Source organism: Hypanus sabinus, chromosome 6 (assembly GCF_030144855.1).
Source record: "Hypanus sabinus isolate sHypSab1 chromosome 6, sHypSab1.hap1, whole genome shotgun sequence".
NCBI classification, from domain to species: Eukaryota; Metazoa; Chordata; class Chondrichthyes; order Myliobatiformes; family Dasyatidae; genus Hypanus; species Hypanus sabinus.
Genome location: NC_082711.1, coordinates 53,952,887 through 53,965,497, shown reverse-complemented (window position 1 = coordinate 53,965,497; position 12,611 = coordinate 53,952,887). Strand labels below are relative to the sequence as shown.

The 12,611-nt window shown below is 41.0% G+C and overlaps 1 protein-coding gene across 3 annotated transcripts in view; it reads left to right on the top strand.

Annotated features, from left to right (window-relative positions):
• The window catches only part of malrd1 (MAM and LDL receptor class A domain containing 1), a 430,000-nt gene that overhangs the window by 153,259 nt on the left and 264,130 nt on the right, over window positions 1-12,611 (top strand). For all 3 annotated transcript variants that reach the window (XM_059972137.1, XM_059972136.1, XM_059972138.1), the window contains one exon: window positions 4,795-4,915. In XM_059972137.1, coding sequence (XP_059828120.1) covers window positions 4,795-4,915 — 121 coding nt within the window. The remainder of the gene's footprint in view (window positions 1-4,794; window positions 4,916-12,611) is intronic.

The window sequence follows — 12,611 nt, the reverse complement described above, 5'->3', positions numbered from 1 at the left end:
GCTTTAGGAGCATTGCAGACGAACATGGGTCTACTACTGGGGCTTTGGGGAAGTGGAAACTGACCCTCACAGCACATTAGGCATAATAAGCTGTTATATAAATATAATTATTAATTTCCCTTTTCCTATACAGTTCTTACCTTCAAAAAAATTCTCCAATCTTCCTTCCTTTTAAAAGACTCTGTCATTATTTCTTTATGGAACAGGAAAAATTGCTATGATAGGCAAGCAAGAATTCCACCTACTTGACACTTCATTTTAGTCTCTCTCCAGACGTACTCTGTAGCTTAAAATTGCTTCCTTTGTCCTTTTCATATATTCCATTGTCTGCTCTTTAAACCCTGCATGGCTTTGTTTCCTGCTGCTTTTCCCCTAATGTTTAATTATGGTATGTATTTGCACTTTAATCAAACACAAAAATATACTTTGACCATGTCTGATGGTACCATTTTTGCACGGAAGCAAGAATTCTGTTTCAAGGATTTATTGATTAAAATGTATAACTGGAAACCAGCAAAAAGCTGAATTAACCCAAGTAGTATTTAAACCTTTAGTGTTTTGTGAAGAATACGAAGAGATTTTCTTTGCATAAAATAAAAACAGAACCTGAATAAATATTAAAGCATGAACTGAGGAAGTAATGTGTGAATCAGTGATTCACCTTGCAATCCTTTATCAGCTTCCAATCCCAGCTGCGGCATTCTGAAGTGGTAAACAATGTATCCCAGGATAGGCAAACCAGAGAGAAACATCACTGAGCGATTCTAAAACAATTCCTCCTTCCGCTGCTTCAGTTAAGAAAATCATAAAGGCTGATAACTTGGGAGTAAGTAATTTACTCAATATTTCAACTGCTGCACAAGTTGATAGAATGGTAAAGAAGATGTATGGCACGTTGCCTTTAATACAGTAGCTGAGGCACAGATTCAACAATAAGGAAGTTATGTTGCATCTATATAATACTCCGGTTGGGCCACATCTGGAGTAATGAAGTCAGATTTGGTCACCCGTTATAGAAAAGATGTGGGGGCTTTGGAGAGGGTACAGAAGAGGTGTACCAAGGAGCTGCCTGAATTAGAGGCTGCACAAGGCGTGGCTGTATTCTCTGGAATGGCTGAGGCAAAGGAGGGACCAGATAAAAGTTTATAAAATTATGCAAGGTATACGTAGAGTAGACAGCCAGTATATATATTTTTGACAGACCCTAGTTAATACAGATTGGCAACAACATCTTCAGACACAATACCAGCACAAGCTCATCAAGGCTGTGTGCTTAGCTCCCTGCTCTACTCACTATATATTTATGATTGTGTGGCTATGTACTTCTCCAAGAAATTAGTGGACGCACCCCAGTCCAAATAGGTAAATCACTCCCCAACACTGAGTACATTTGAATGGAGTGCTGCCACAAGGAAACAACATCCACTATCAAAGAGCCTTGTTGTCCAAGCAATGCACTCTTCTCACTACTATGATTGGCAGGAGATACAGAAGCCCTAGGACCCACAACACTAGGTTCAGGAGGGATTACTTTACTTAAGTATTGTTATGTTACACCTGTTTAAACGTACCATAGGTTAACAGTCAAGAATCATATTCTGGAAGAATTAGAGAACTTTTTTATTTACAGTAATAAACAAACAGGTCTTAACACAGCTAAGTGCTGGAATATTCTATTAACTGTGTAATCTCTTTTTTATGCTGAGACTTCATAATTTCAATAAAACTTCTCAATTCCTTCACTTCTTCCTTATACTATGCCCACTGTGAGTGTTCTTGCTTTAGCCGGTGATTAGACTGAATCTCATATTCTCTCCGTGTCTCTTTCATTATTGTTTGCATTGAAGCAACCTCCTCCTCCCATTGCTTTTTCATATCATCAGTTTCCTCTTGTTTGGTAGTCCCAGAAACTGCAGCTACTACTTTTATATTCTCCATGTCAGCATTTTCATAAAGCATATCTATATAAAATTCCTCACGATCATCTTCAATCACTGCATGTACTTGTTTCATTTCATTTTCCTTCTTTCTACGTCTACAACAGCATGAAAAATGTTTAACCTTACCACAGCTGTAGCAAATTTTGCCGTATGCGAAACATCGATTTGGACGATGTCCCCATGGAAAGTGATCACATGACGTTTTACTTTCAAATTCCGTCTTGCTCTCTGTCGGTTTTGTCGATATGTTGTTATATTTCTTGATGTACTCGCACTTTTTTTTACAGCGTTTACATTGCAGTTTTCAACAAAATAGCTTTTCAGCCTGGAACATTACGGTCTCAGAAGCTTTGCAAAGCGTGAAAGCTTTTTCAAAATTTAAATCTTGCTCTCTCAACAGCCTTTCTCTCAGTACATTATCTCGAATGCCACAAACTATTCTATCTTTTATATGAGAGTCTGTGAGCAATCCAAACTCGCACGTTCTACTACACTTTCTTAACTCAGCCACATACTGATCAATTGTTTCAGTAGCTCTCTGCGCACATGTGAAGAATTTAAATCACTCACACGTTAAATTACACTTAGGTATACAAAATACTTCAAATCTGTCCATTATTGACTTTAAATTGAAACTATCTCCATCTTCAAAGACAAGATTATTATATACCTCTATTGCGTCATTCCCAATTACATGCAGCAGAAGCGCAGCTTTGGTTTTTCTGATTTTTCTTCATAATCGATCGCCAATAAGCGCAGTTCAAAGTGTTGCTTGAATATTCTCCAATTCTCAGCTACATTGCCAGTCAGCTGAAGTTTTGATGGGGATTTAAACCGTTCCATTTTACTGTTTACAGTTTGAACTTTTTTTTTCTTCTTTTTTCTCGATTATCTTCGATTCTCAATTCTCCCATATTATTCTTCCAGAACCTCTTCTGACACCATGTTATGTTACATCTGTTTAAACATACCATGGGTTAACATTAAAGAACCATATTCTGGAAGATTAGAGAACTTTTATTTACAGTAACAAACAAACATGTCTTAACCCAGCCATGTGCTGGAACATTCTAGGAATCGCCCACATGCTCAGTGCTCTGTCCAATCATGTATGACATCATTGCATGTGATATCACTATAGGCATCATTAGCTTAATTAGCTCAGCACAACTGTGTGGGCCGAAGGGCTTGTTTTTCTACTCTACAATTAGTTCTATATTGCTATATTTTTTGTGTAATCCTAAAGTCTAGAGAATAGAATAGAAGCAGAAGGCAGCTCTACATTCAAATTCAATAGAGAGGTAATATTTTAAATCAAGAAAAACACCATTAGCTCACATAGGAAGGGAAGACCCTACTAGAATGTCATAAACCACCTAATTGGCTTAGAGTTGGCAATGACAGACATCTTGAAGGAGATTTCCCATCACAGTTTATTTATAAGCCATTGAAGGCAGAAAATAAAAGGACTAAAGGGGGACTGGGAATCATTTTGGAGTGTTTTAAAGGTGCTCTGTATAATCTCCCAACTGAAGTCAAAAGAAGATGGCTGTGGTTGTTGACAGCCAAGCATCCCAACCATGGGGTGTCAGAGTTCCTTGCAGCAACAGCTAAGACCCTATCAGGACCTTTCTTACTTCACAACATCTGAAGTTGTGTCTTTGCTGGTATTTTCAAGGTGATCAATTCCTCAGAATGTGAAGCAATTATGCTCATGTGCAGCAAGATACAGTGAACAAACAGTCAGTGTCCACTTTATTAGGTACACCTGCATACCTTGCTTGTTAATGCAAATATCTAATCAGCCAATCGCATGACAACAACTCAATGCATAAAAGCAGAGTCAAGTGGTTTATTTGTTGCTCGTACCTAATATCAGAGTGGGGAAAAATGTGATCTAAGTGACTTTGACTGTGGAATGATTGTTGAATGTCCTGCAATACTTCTTGGCTCTTCAGTCTTTCTATAATCTACACTACACAAGCCAGGGATATGATAGAATATTCTCCACTTGCCCGGAGAAGTAGTGTCAAAAATATATATAATCTTCACCATTTCAGCACAGGCAAAGTAGATAGTTAGCATCTTATCCCCATGACTGGGGTGTCAAAAATAAGAGGGCAAAAGTTTTTGGTGTGTGAGGGAAGTCTGAAAGGTGACTTAGGGTAAGTTTCTTTTTAAACAGAGGTCGTTCTCACCAGAGAAGGTGTAGTCAAACACAATAATTATGTTTAGGAGACGTTTATACAGGCACTTATGTAGGTAAGGCACAGAAGGTTACACACCCAATGCAGGAAAATTGGTTTATACAGATAACTAAATGGTTCGTATGGCCTTGATGGGCCAAAGGACAAGATTCTGTTCTGTGCAGCTCTATAACTCTATCATTTTGTACAGAGAATGTGCAGTATCTTAAAAGTATACTGAATTTATTTAATGAGGCTTAATCAACTGCACTTCACAAACCCACAATATCTACTTTCAAGAAGGTAGAAGTTGCAGGAGTGCCAATATCTGCAGGTTCTCTACTGAACAATGTACTGTTATGCTTTCATCGTATCTCACTATTCCTCCATTAGCACTCATTCTGTATCCTGTACCTCCATACCCAATAGCGCTATGAAAGTACCGTCACCAGGAGGACTTCATGAAAGCTGCTGTTTAATTTGAGGGCAGTTTGGGATGGGAATTAAGTACTGGCTTTGACTGTAATTCTGGCATCTGTTTGATGAACAAGAAACCAAATCACTGTTGGATAAGCAGGTTTGTGATCACGGTGACTTTGCAAACAATGGCACTTGATTGTAGAGAATATCGGTTGACCAATTGCTTCCCATCTTCTTTTATATTTCAGGTTATTCTCCAGAGTGTGTTGGCAGTAACTAATGCATTTATTGCAATAGATGATGTCAGTTTAACTCCAGGTTGTACAATATCTCACACAATGGCCTTAAATCCCATTTCAGAATACAAAGGCAAGTATTTAATTTACTTCTAGAAAAAAATCATTGCTGATTGGTTTTCTAATGTTTTGGATTGTGGCTAATTCCTCTTCCAAGGGCCACATGCATTTTAAAATGGATTAGCTGTAGAAAACAACAAGAAAGGATTAAGTCATCGTGGCATATAAGTTTATGTACTTAAACCACATCTGTGATCCTATTGATTAGTATAGCAAGCTCGAGAGCTAGTCTCCTACTCTTGTTTCTAATGTTCTTCTGTCTTCTTCTTTGGAGTCAAGTCATTAATCTTCCTTCTGTAGATGCTGGTTTCTTCAGTGGATTCATCTACTGAAGAAGGAATATTAGTTATGGAAGCTGTATTTGGTAGCACAACTCCTACCACGTATTTTTATGCTGATAAGTGTCTGATTTGTAATGTACTTTGCTCTCAGATTAGTAGCTTCCAGGCAGATGAAACTGAAAATGCTGAAAGCTCACAACCATACAGGCAGCCCCTGTAGAAAGAGAGACAGAATTAACTCTTCAGGTGCTTCTAAATACTATTTCTGCTCTTCGTTGCACAGATGCTACCTGGCCTGTTGAGAGTCTTTACATTTCCAGCGTCTGCAGCTTTTTGATAACCCAATCTGATAAATATTTGCCTATGTGAGTTATGCAGTAGGCATATTAAATAGAGTTTCATGGAGAACGACCCCCCCCCCCACCCTGCTCAGTTCTGTTTTCTTTTACAGTGTCATAACTTTACAGCACAGGAATGAGTCCTTCGTCCTATCACGTCCATGTTGATCTTTGTGCCCATTTGGACCACTTTAGGGCTACATCCTTCGATTCCTTGCTAACAAGATGCCACCTCAACATGGTGTTTGTTTGCCTGACAAATTTCAAGCAACAAATGTTTTCAAAGCTGAACTCAGGGTCACTTATCCCAGTAGTTTTTGTGCGCAGTTCACCTTGCTGAAAACGGTGTGCCCACCAAAATGCCTCATGAATATAGAAACTGTATTTAGTTTTAATACCTCACCTGGCAGCTCTTTGGTTCCATTTCTTTTGAAGTAAGATCTTGAGGGGACTGGAAAATGTGGAGAAGGAGCTTCATCTCGTCAGAGGTTCTAGAAAAAGGAATCAATCTCTAACACGGAGAAGAGGCATCATATATTTTCACAAAGGGTCATGAACTTTTGGAGCTCTCTTCCTCAAAGTGCAGTGGATACAGAATTATTAAATATAATTAAGATGCTCGCTCATCAAATGATTACAGTGAAAACAGGTTACTATGTACTGTATGTAGGAATAGAAACATAGAAAATAGGTGCAGGAGTAGGCCATTCGGCCCTTCAAGCCTGCATCGCCATTCAGTATGACCATGGCTGATCATCCAACTCAGAACCCTGTACCTGCTTTCTCTCCATAACCCCTGATCCCTTTAGCCACAAGGGCCATATCTAACTTCCTCTTAAATATAGCCAATGAACCGGACTCAACTGTTTCCTGTGGCAGAGAATTCCACAGATTCACCAATCTCTGTGTGAAGAAGTTTTTTCCTCATCTCGGTCCTAAAAGGCTTCCCCTTTATCCTTAAACTGTGACTCCTCATTCTGGACTTCCCCAATATCAGAAACAGTCTTCCTGCATCTAGCCTGTCCAATCCCTTTAGAATTTTATGTGTTTCAATAAGATCCCCCCTCAATCTTCTAAATTCTAGTGAGTATAAGCCTAGACGATCCAGTCTTTCTTCGTATGAAAGTCCTGCCATCCCAGGAATCAATCTGGTGAACCTTCTTTGTACTCATTCTATGGCAAGAATGTCTTTCCTCAGATTAGGGGACCAAAACTGCACACCACAATACTCTAGGTGCGGTCTCACCAAGGCCTTGTACAACTGCAGTAGAACCTCCCTGCTCCTGTACTCAAATCCTTTTGCTATGAATGCCAACATACCATTTGCCTCTTTCACCACCTGCTGTATCTGCATGCCCACCTTCAATGACTGGTGTACAATGACACCCAGGTCTCGTTGCACCTCCCCTTTTCCTAATTGGCCACCATTCAGAATGCAGAGCTTAGGCTAAATTTGACTATCACCACAACAGGTCCATGGCAGATGCAATCTCAATGGCTCCTCACACAGCATTAGTCCACCTGAACAACACAATCGTCTAAGTCCGGACGCTATTCATCAACTATAGCTCAGCAGTTAATGCCATCATTCCCACAATCCTGATTGATGAATTACAGAACCTGGACCTCTATACCTCCCTCTGCAATTGGATCCTCAACTTCCTAACTGGAAGACCACGATCTCTGCGGATCTTTCCTCATCGCTGTCGATCAACACTGGTGCACATTAGGGATGTGTGCTTAGCCCACTGCTCTATCTCTATACCCATGACTGTGTGACTAGGCATAGCTCAAACACCATCTATAAATTTGCTGATGATACAAGTATTGTTTGTAGAATCTCAGATGGTTGACAAAAGGGTGTACATGAGTGAGATATGCCAACTAGTGGAGTGGTGTCACAGCAACAACCTGGCACTCAGAGTCAGTAAGAAAGAAGAGCTGATAGTGGACTTCAGGAAAGGTAAGATGAAGGATCACATACCAATCCCCATAGAGGGATCAGAAATGGAGAGAGTGAGCAGTTTCAAGTTCCTGGGTGTCAAGATCTCTGAGGATCTAACCTGGTCCCAACATTTCGATGCAGCTATAAAGAAGGCAAGACAGTGACTATACTTCATTAGGAGTTTGAAGAGATTTAGTATGTCAATGAATACACTCAAAAACTTCCATTGATGTACTGTAGAGTGCATTCTGACAGACTGTATCACTGTCTGATATGGTGGGGGGGGGGGGGGGGGGAGGAGATGGGGAGGTTACTGCACAGGACCGAAAGAAGCTGTAGAGGGCTGTAAATTTAGTCGGCTCCATCTTGGGTACTAGCCTACAAAGTACCCAGGACATCTTCAAGGAGCAGTGTCTCAGGAAGATAGCATCCATTATTAAGGACCACCAGCACCCAGGGCATGCCCTTTTCTCACTGTTACCATCAGGTAGGAGGTACAGAAGCCTGAAGACACACACTCAGTGATTCAGGAACAGCTTCTTCCCCTCTGCCATCCGATTCCTAAATGGACATTGAATCGTTGAACACTACCTCACTTTATATATATAATTTATGTTTTTTGCACTATTTTTAATCTATTCAATATGCATATACTGTAATTGAATTACTTATTTTTCTTCTATATTATGTATTTCATAGAACTGGTGCTGTTAACAAATTTCACCACACATGCTGGTGATAATAAACCTGTTTCTGATTCTAAAAATCAGATCATCTGTGATTTCTTGCAAGGTCCAGGGTCAAGGGCTCTATTGATCTCCTCCTGCTTCTAATTTGTGTGTTCATACTCTTTATTTTTGCAATACATAGATGAATAAAAGGCATTTTTGGGTGATACTTAGCAATGGAGACTACTGGATTGAATCTGTGATGCTGAGTATGCAGACAATCTGCCAGCATGTGAATCCATTAGATGTGTGGCTGATGTTGAGCCAAATTCAGCAGCAGCAAGGTGAACTGCATACAAAAACTATTGGGTTAAGTGTTCCTGAGTTCGGCTTTGAAAATACTTGTTTGTTTGTTGTTTGAGATTTGTCTAGCAAACAAATGCAGGTAGCTGCACTGCTCTAAAGCTCGAAGTGGCCTTTGCTTCCACAACAGTTAACTCAGTCCAGTCCCTTTGTCAGTTGAGATATTGAGCTTGTGTTATTTTGCTGCTTATTATGCATTACAAGGACCAAGAATAGTTCCCCTGACAGGAGGGAAATACTTCACTTGTGATAAAGTGACTGTTGCTTACAAACTTGGGAAGATGGATTGTGTTGTAGTGTATGGCTCTCAGGGGAGCAAGGAAACAGAAAGGGAACTCATGCCCCAAAAGTCATCTCCCTGGCAAATTTCCACTGTCAGCACCATTTGCTACTTTCTTTCCTGGCTGGGGCATGTTCCCATATACCCTTAGGAAGATCACACTACCCTCCTTCCCTCTTCCCCTCCTCCCCAAAGCCCTATTTGTGGCATTTTGTCAATACTTGCCAATAGCTGAAAGAGTTGTACTGACCCTGTAGGGGTTATTGTTTGAGGTCAGAGCTACAAAGAAAGATTTTACTAATATCGGAAACGTGTTAGTTCTGTTTGGGAATTGGTACCATGAAATTGTGTGATACTTTTGAACAACATTAGGGAAGCTGTATCACACAAACTTCTGTAAAGGGAGTCTGTGATGGCAAGCACTCACATTTACAGATTGCATTTCAAATCTGCAGGCAATGCGCTGAGCGTACACACTTCAATGTCGTCCCCAGTATGTTCTCATCATGGGTCCTAATGGCGGAATATTGCATTTCTTTAGTAGTGGGCATCAAGTGTAAATGTGTATATGTTGTTAGTCTGAAAGAAAAAGAGCTCTTCGCCCTTAGTTGTTGGAAGAGATAGGCGCTGCCAGGAGTTCACACTGGGCAAATATAAGTACAGAGCTATTACTGTGTTTTCTGGCAGACAACTTTATGTAAATATTAACAATTTTCTTTTCACTATTTCCATTAATTTTTGTAAGTTTGATATTTGATGCACCTGATAAACACCCTTGAACTAAAATGCTAAGTAACTCCAGCCATTTTTTACCTTTGGTCATAACCCACATATCTAACACATAGAGGAGCAGTGTGGCGGCCAGTCGCAAATCAGAGGAGAGTGGGATTGTGATTCCAAATCAGGAAACCCCAAGGCTAAAAATGAAGCTGATCCCCAGGAAACATCAGAGGAAGGAAGAAATTCAGCCCAGGACCAAACTCAGGCTGGAAGCTGAAGGGCCTTCAAGTGTTACCACCTCCGAACCCTCCCTGGATAACATTTGAGAGACCTTTTGTCACAGGTTCATTCCCCAAAATGCCACTCTGACAGCCCTTCTGGGAAGCTTGTAAGCAACCCAGTGACGTGGAGAAGTGAATGTTAAAAGACTTTTCATGTCCTTAAAGCCCACATGTGTACTTCATCAGAGCTCAGACTTTGTCAAACTGCGGCCCAGTCAGCAGTGGGGGCAGAGGAGAGATGGCACTTTTAAGAAGGAACTCCAATGCCTACAGAGGGGTTCCAAGATGCCTTCTTATTAACAAGGAGATGATATTGGGAACTACCTCCTCAGGTTTGTGAGGATGGCCCAGATATGGCAATGGCCAGATTGTGCCTCTACTGATGGGTAAAGCTCTCGAAACCTACACTGCAAAAGATGAAGAGAGGTCCAACAACTATCGTGACCTGAAGGAAGTGCTGCTGGCTGAGTCTGATATCTTGGCAGAAATCTATTGCCAAAACTTCTGTTCCTCTACTCTACCATTGTGGAGTCAGCCACTGAGACATATCATGTGAGGGGTTTCTACCACCAATAGATTCAACCATTAGGGGGAATTAAGGGTTAAGGAGTAAAAGAAGGGTTATGGAGGTAGAGGTTAGTCCATGGTCCCATCAGTCATGGTCTTATTGATTGACAGAGCAGACTCAATGTGCTAGACGGGCTACTCCTGCTCCTATTTCTTATGTTCCTGTGTCCCTATGTTCAGAACAGAAGTCCAAGAGAAGATTGATGAGGCCATTGTTCTTGAGCAGCTGCTGCAGGTTCTTCCTCCAGACACCCGAACATAAATATGAGAGCATGAACCTGTGGATGGACTCATTGCAGCATGACTTGTCCCCCACAAGGGGGCTCGATCACAGCCCTCATTCCAAAGCACCAGAGACTCTAATTCTTCAAAGGACTCTTGCAGAAACTGCTCAATTAAGGAGTGGGAGAAACTACAGCAAAGAACCTTTGGTAGTTTATTCTAAGACTTTATTTTACTTTACTTTTATTCTGACATTGTCATTCAGAACATTCAGAAATCCTCTGTGTGTCCTCTCAAGAAGCCCAAGTTGTCAGGTATGTGCTATGTACCAAGAGAAGGAGAATGTGATGATGGTGACAATGACTGTGATGATTGTGAGTATGGCAATGGAAATCAAGCCGAATATGATGAGGAAGACCCCATGCTTATAACAGTTAAAGTTAATGGAAAACCTCTTTAAGCTCTTTTAGATTCTGGTAGCTTACTGTCATTTATTAAGAAAAGTCTTGCCCCTGCTATTAATATTTTCTTCAGTCATCAAACACCTGTCCAATGTGTCCATGATGACTGGAAGTCTGAGCCACTGGCAGAACTCGCTGCTGAGTGGGATGTTCTTGATGAAAGCCAGGGGGAGATGTTGCTGGAGAAACTACCAGTTGACATAATTCTGGGGAGAGATTTGCCTGTGTTACATGAGTTACTGAGGAAGGGAAATAGCCAGTCACATTATCCAGGAGTATATAGTGCTGTTATGTATTTTGTCCTGACTGATGACAAGACCAAAGCAGTGGTCAGGTTTCAGACTCTGCCTGATTTGGATGCTAGTCTGTGTGAGGGAGGAACGTAAAGGCCTAGAAAGTCGCGGCATTAACGATGTCTTTGACCAGGGGTGGGCAAACTTTTTGACTTGAGGGCCACAAAGGGTTCTAAAATTTGACAGGGGGGCCGGACCAGGAGCAGATGGAGGAGTGTTTTGGTAATACACCTCATAAGAGAAAATAAAATATCATGGGATATGTAGAAAACATGTGCTTTAATTTCAATTGAAAATGAACAAATGCATTACAACAAAATATCTGTCTTTGAAGTCCCATGGTATTTAGCTATTTATTGAAATGTCTTTTAAAACACTGAAAATTAAATGAATAAAATACAGCTTTTTTTAACAGTAACAGTTATTATTTTAAAGCACTGAAAATTCTGTTATCCTTCAAGATATTATCATCATCACTCTCCTCCTGACTGTCTTTATTTCAAAAACTGTAGGAGATGCAGGTCTACTTGTCCTGCTCCTTCTTATTCAATTGTCCCCTGTGCCAAAACTCAACAACGACCCGCACAATGACAGAACAGTGAGAGCGCGCCAATATGCGGAGCTCTGTGCTCGCAAATCCCCGCAGGTTATCTCCCTTAGCCGGAACGCTGGCTAATTGTGAGCCGGTTCGGATGTGCCAGGAAATGGGTCGCCACAAGGTCACAAAGTAAAGCGCAAATGTGGAGTAATACGCTGCACCTCAACAAAGGTCAATGTATATAGAGTGCGTCATCTATTGGGAAAACGCCAGAATTGTGGGGAAAAAACATTAACAAGGTTTATTAATATAATTTCCTCAAGTTCTGCGGGCCAGATTAAAAAGCTTAACGGGCCGCATATGGCCTGCGGGCCGTAGTTTGCCCATGCCTGTCTTTGATCAACGTGCTGGTTCTCCTACTTCCTGTTGATATTGGTACAGATGATGTATCCATTGATGATGACTCAGAAGGGAAGAGGCCTGGTAAGGTTGACCTATCGATGGCCACCAACCAGTGGAGCTGCTGAGGACATTTGCTGATTTTCCACAGCTGTTCCTGCAGAGACAGGGCTGACAAAGGTCCTAAAACTGTCCAACAGGATCAGACCTAACCGAGGTTCAGTATGCCAACACTGCTAGAGAGTGCCAGTGGCTCTGAAGGATGAGATTCAGAATATGCTGAAGTTCGGAATCACCAAGCCTTCAAATAGTGAGTGGACAGTCCTATTGTTATCATCTGAAAGAAGGATGGT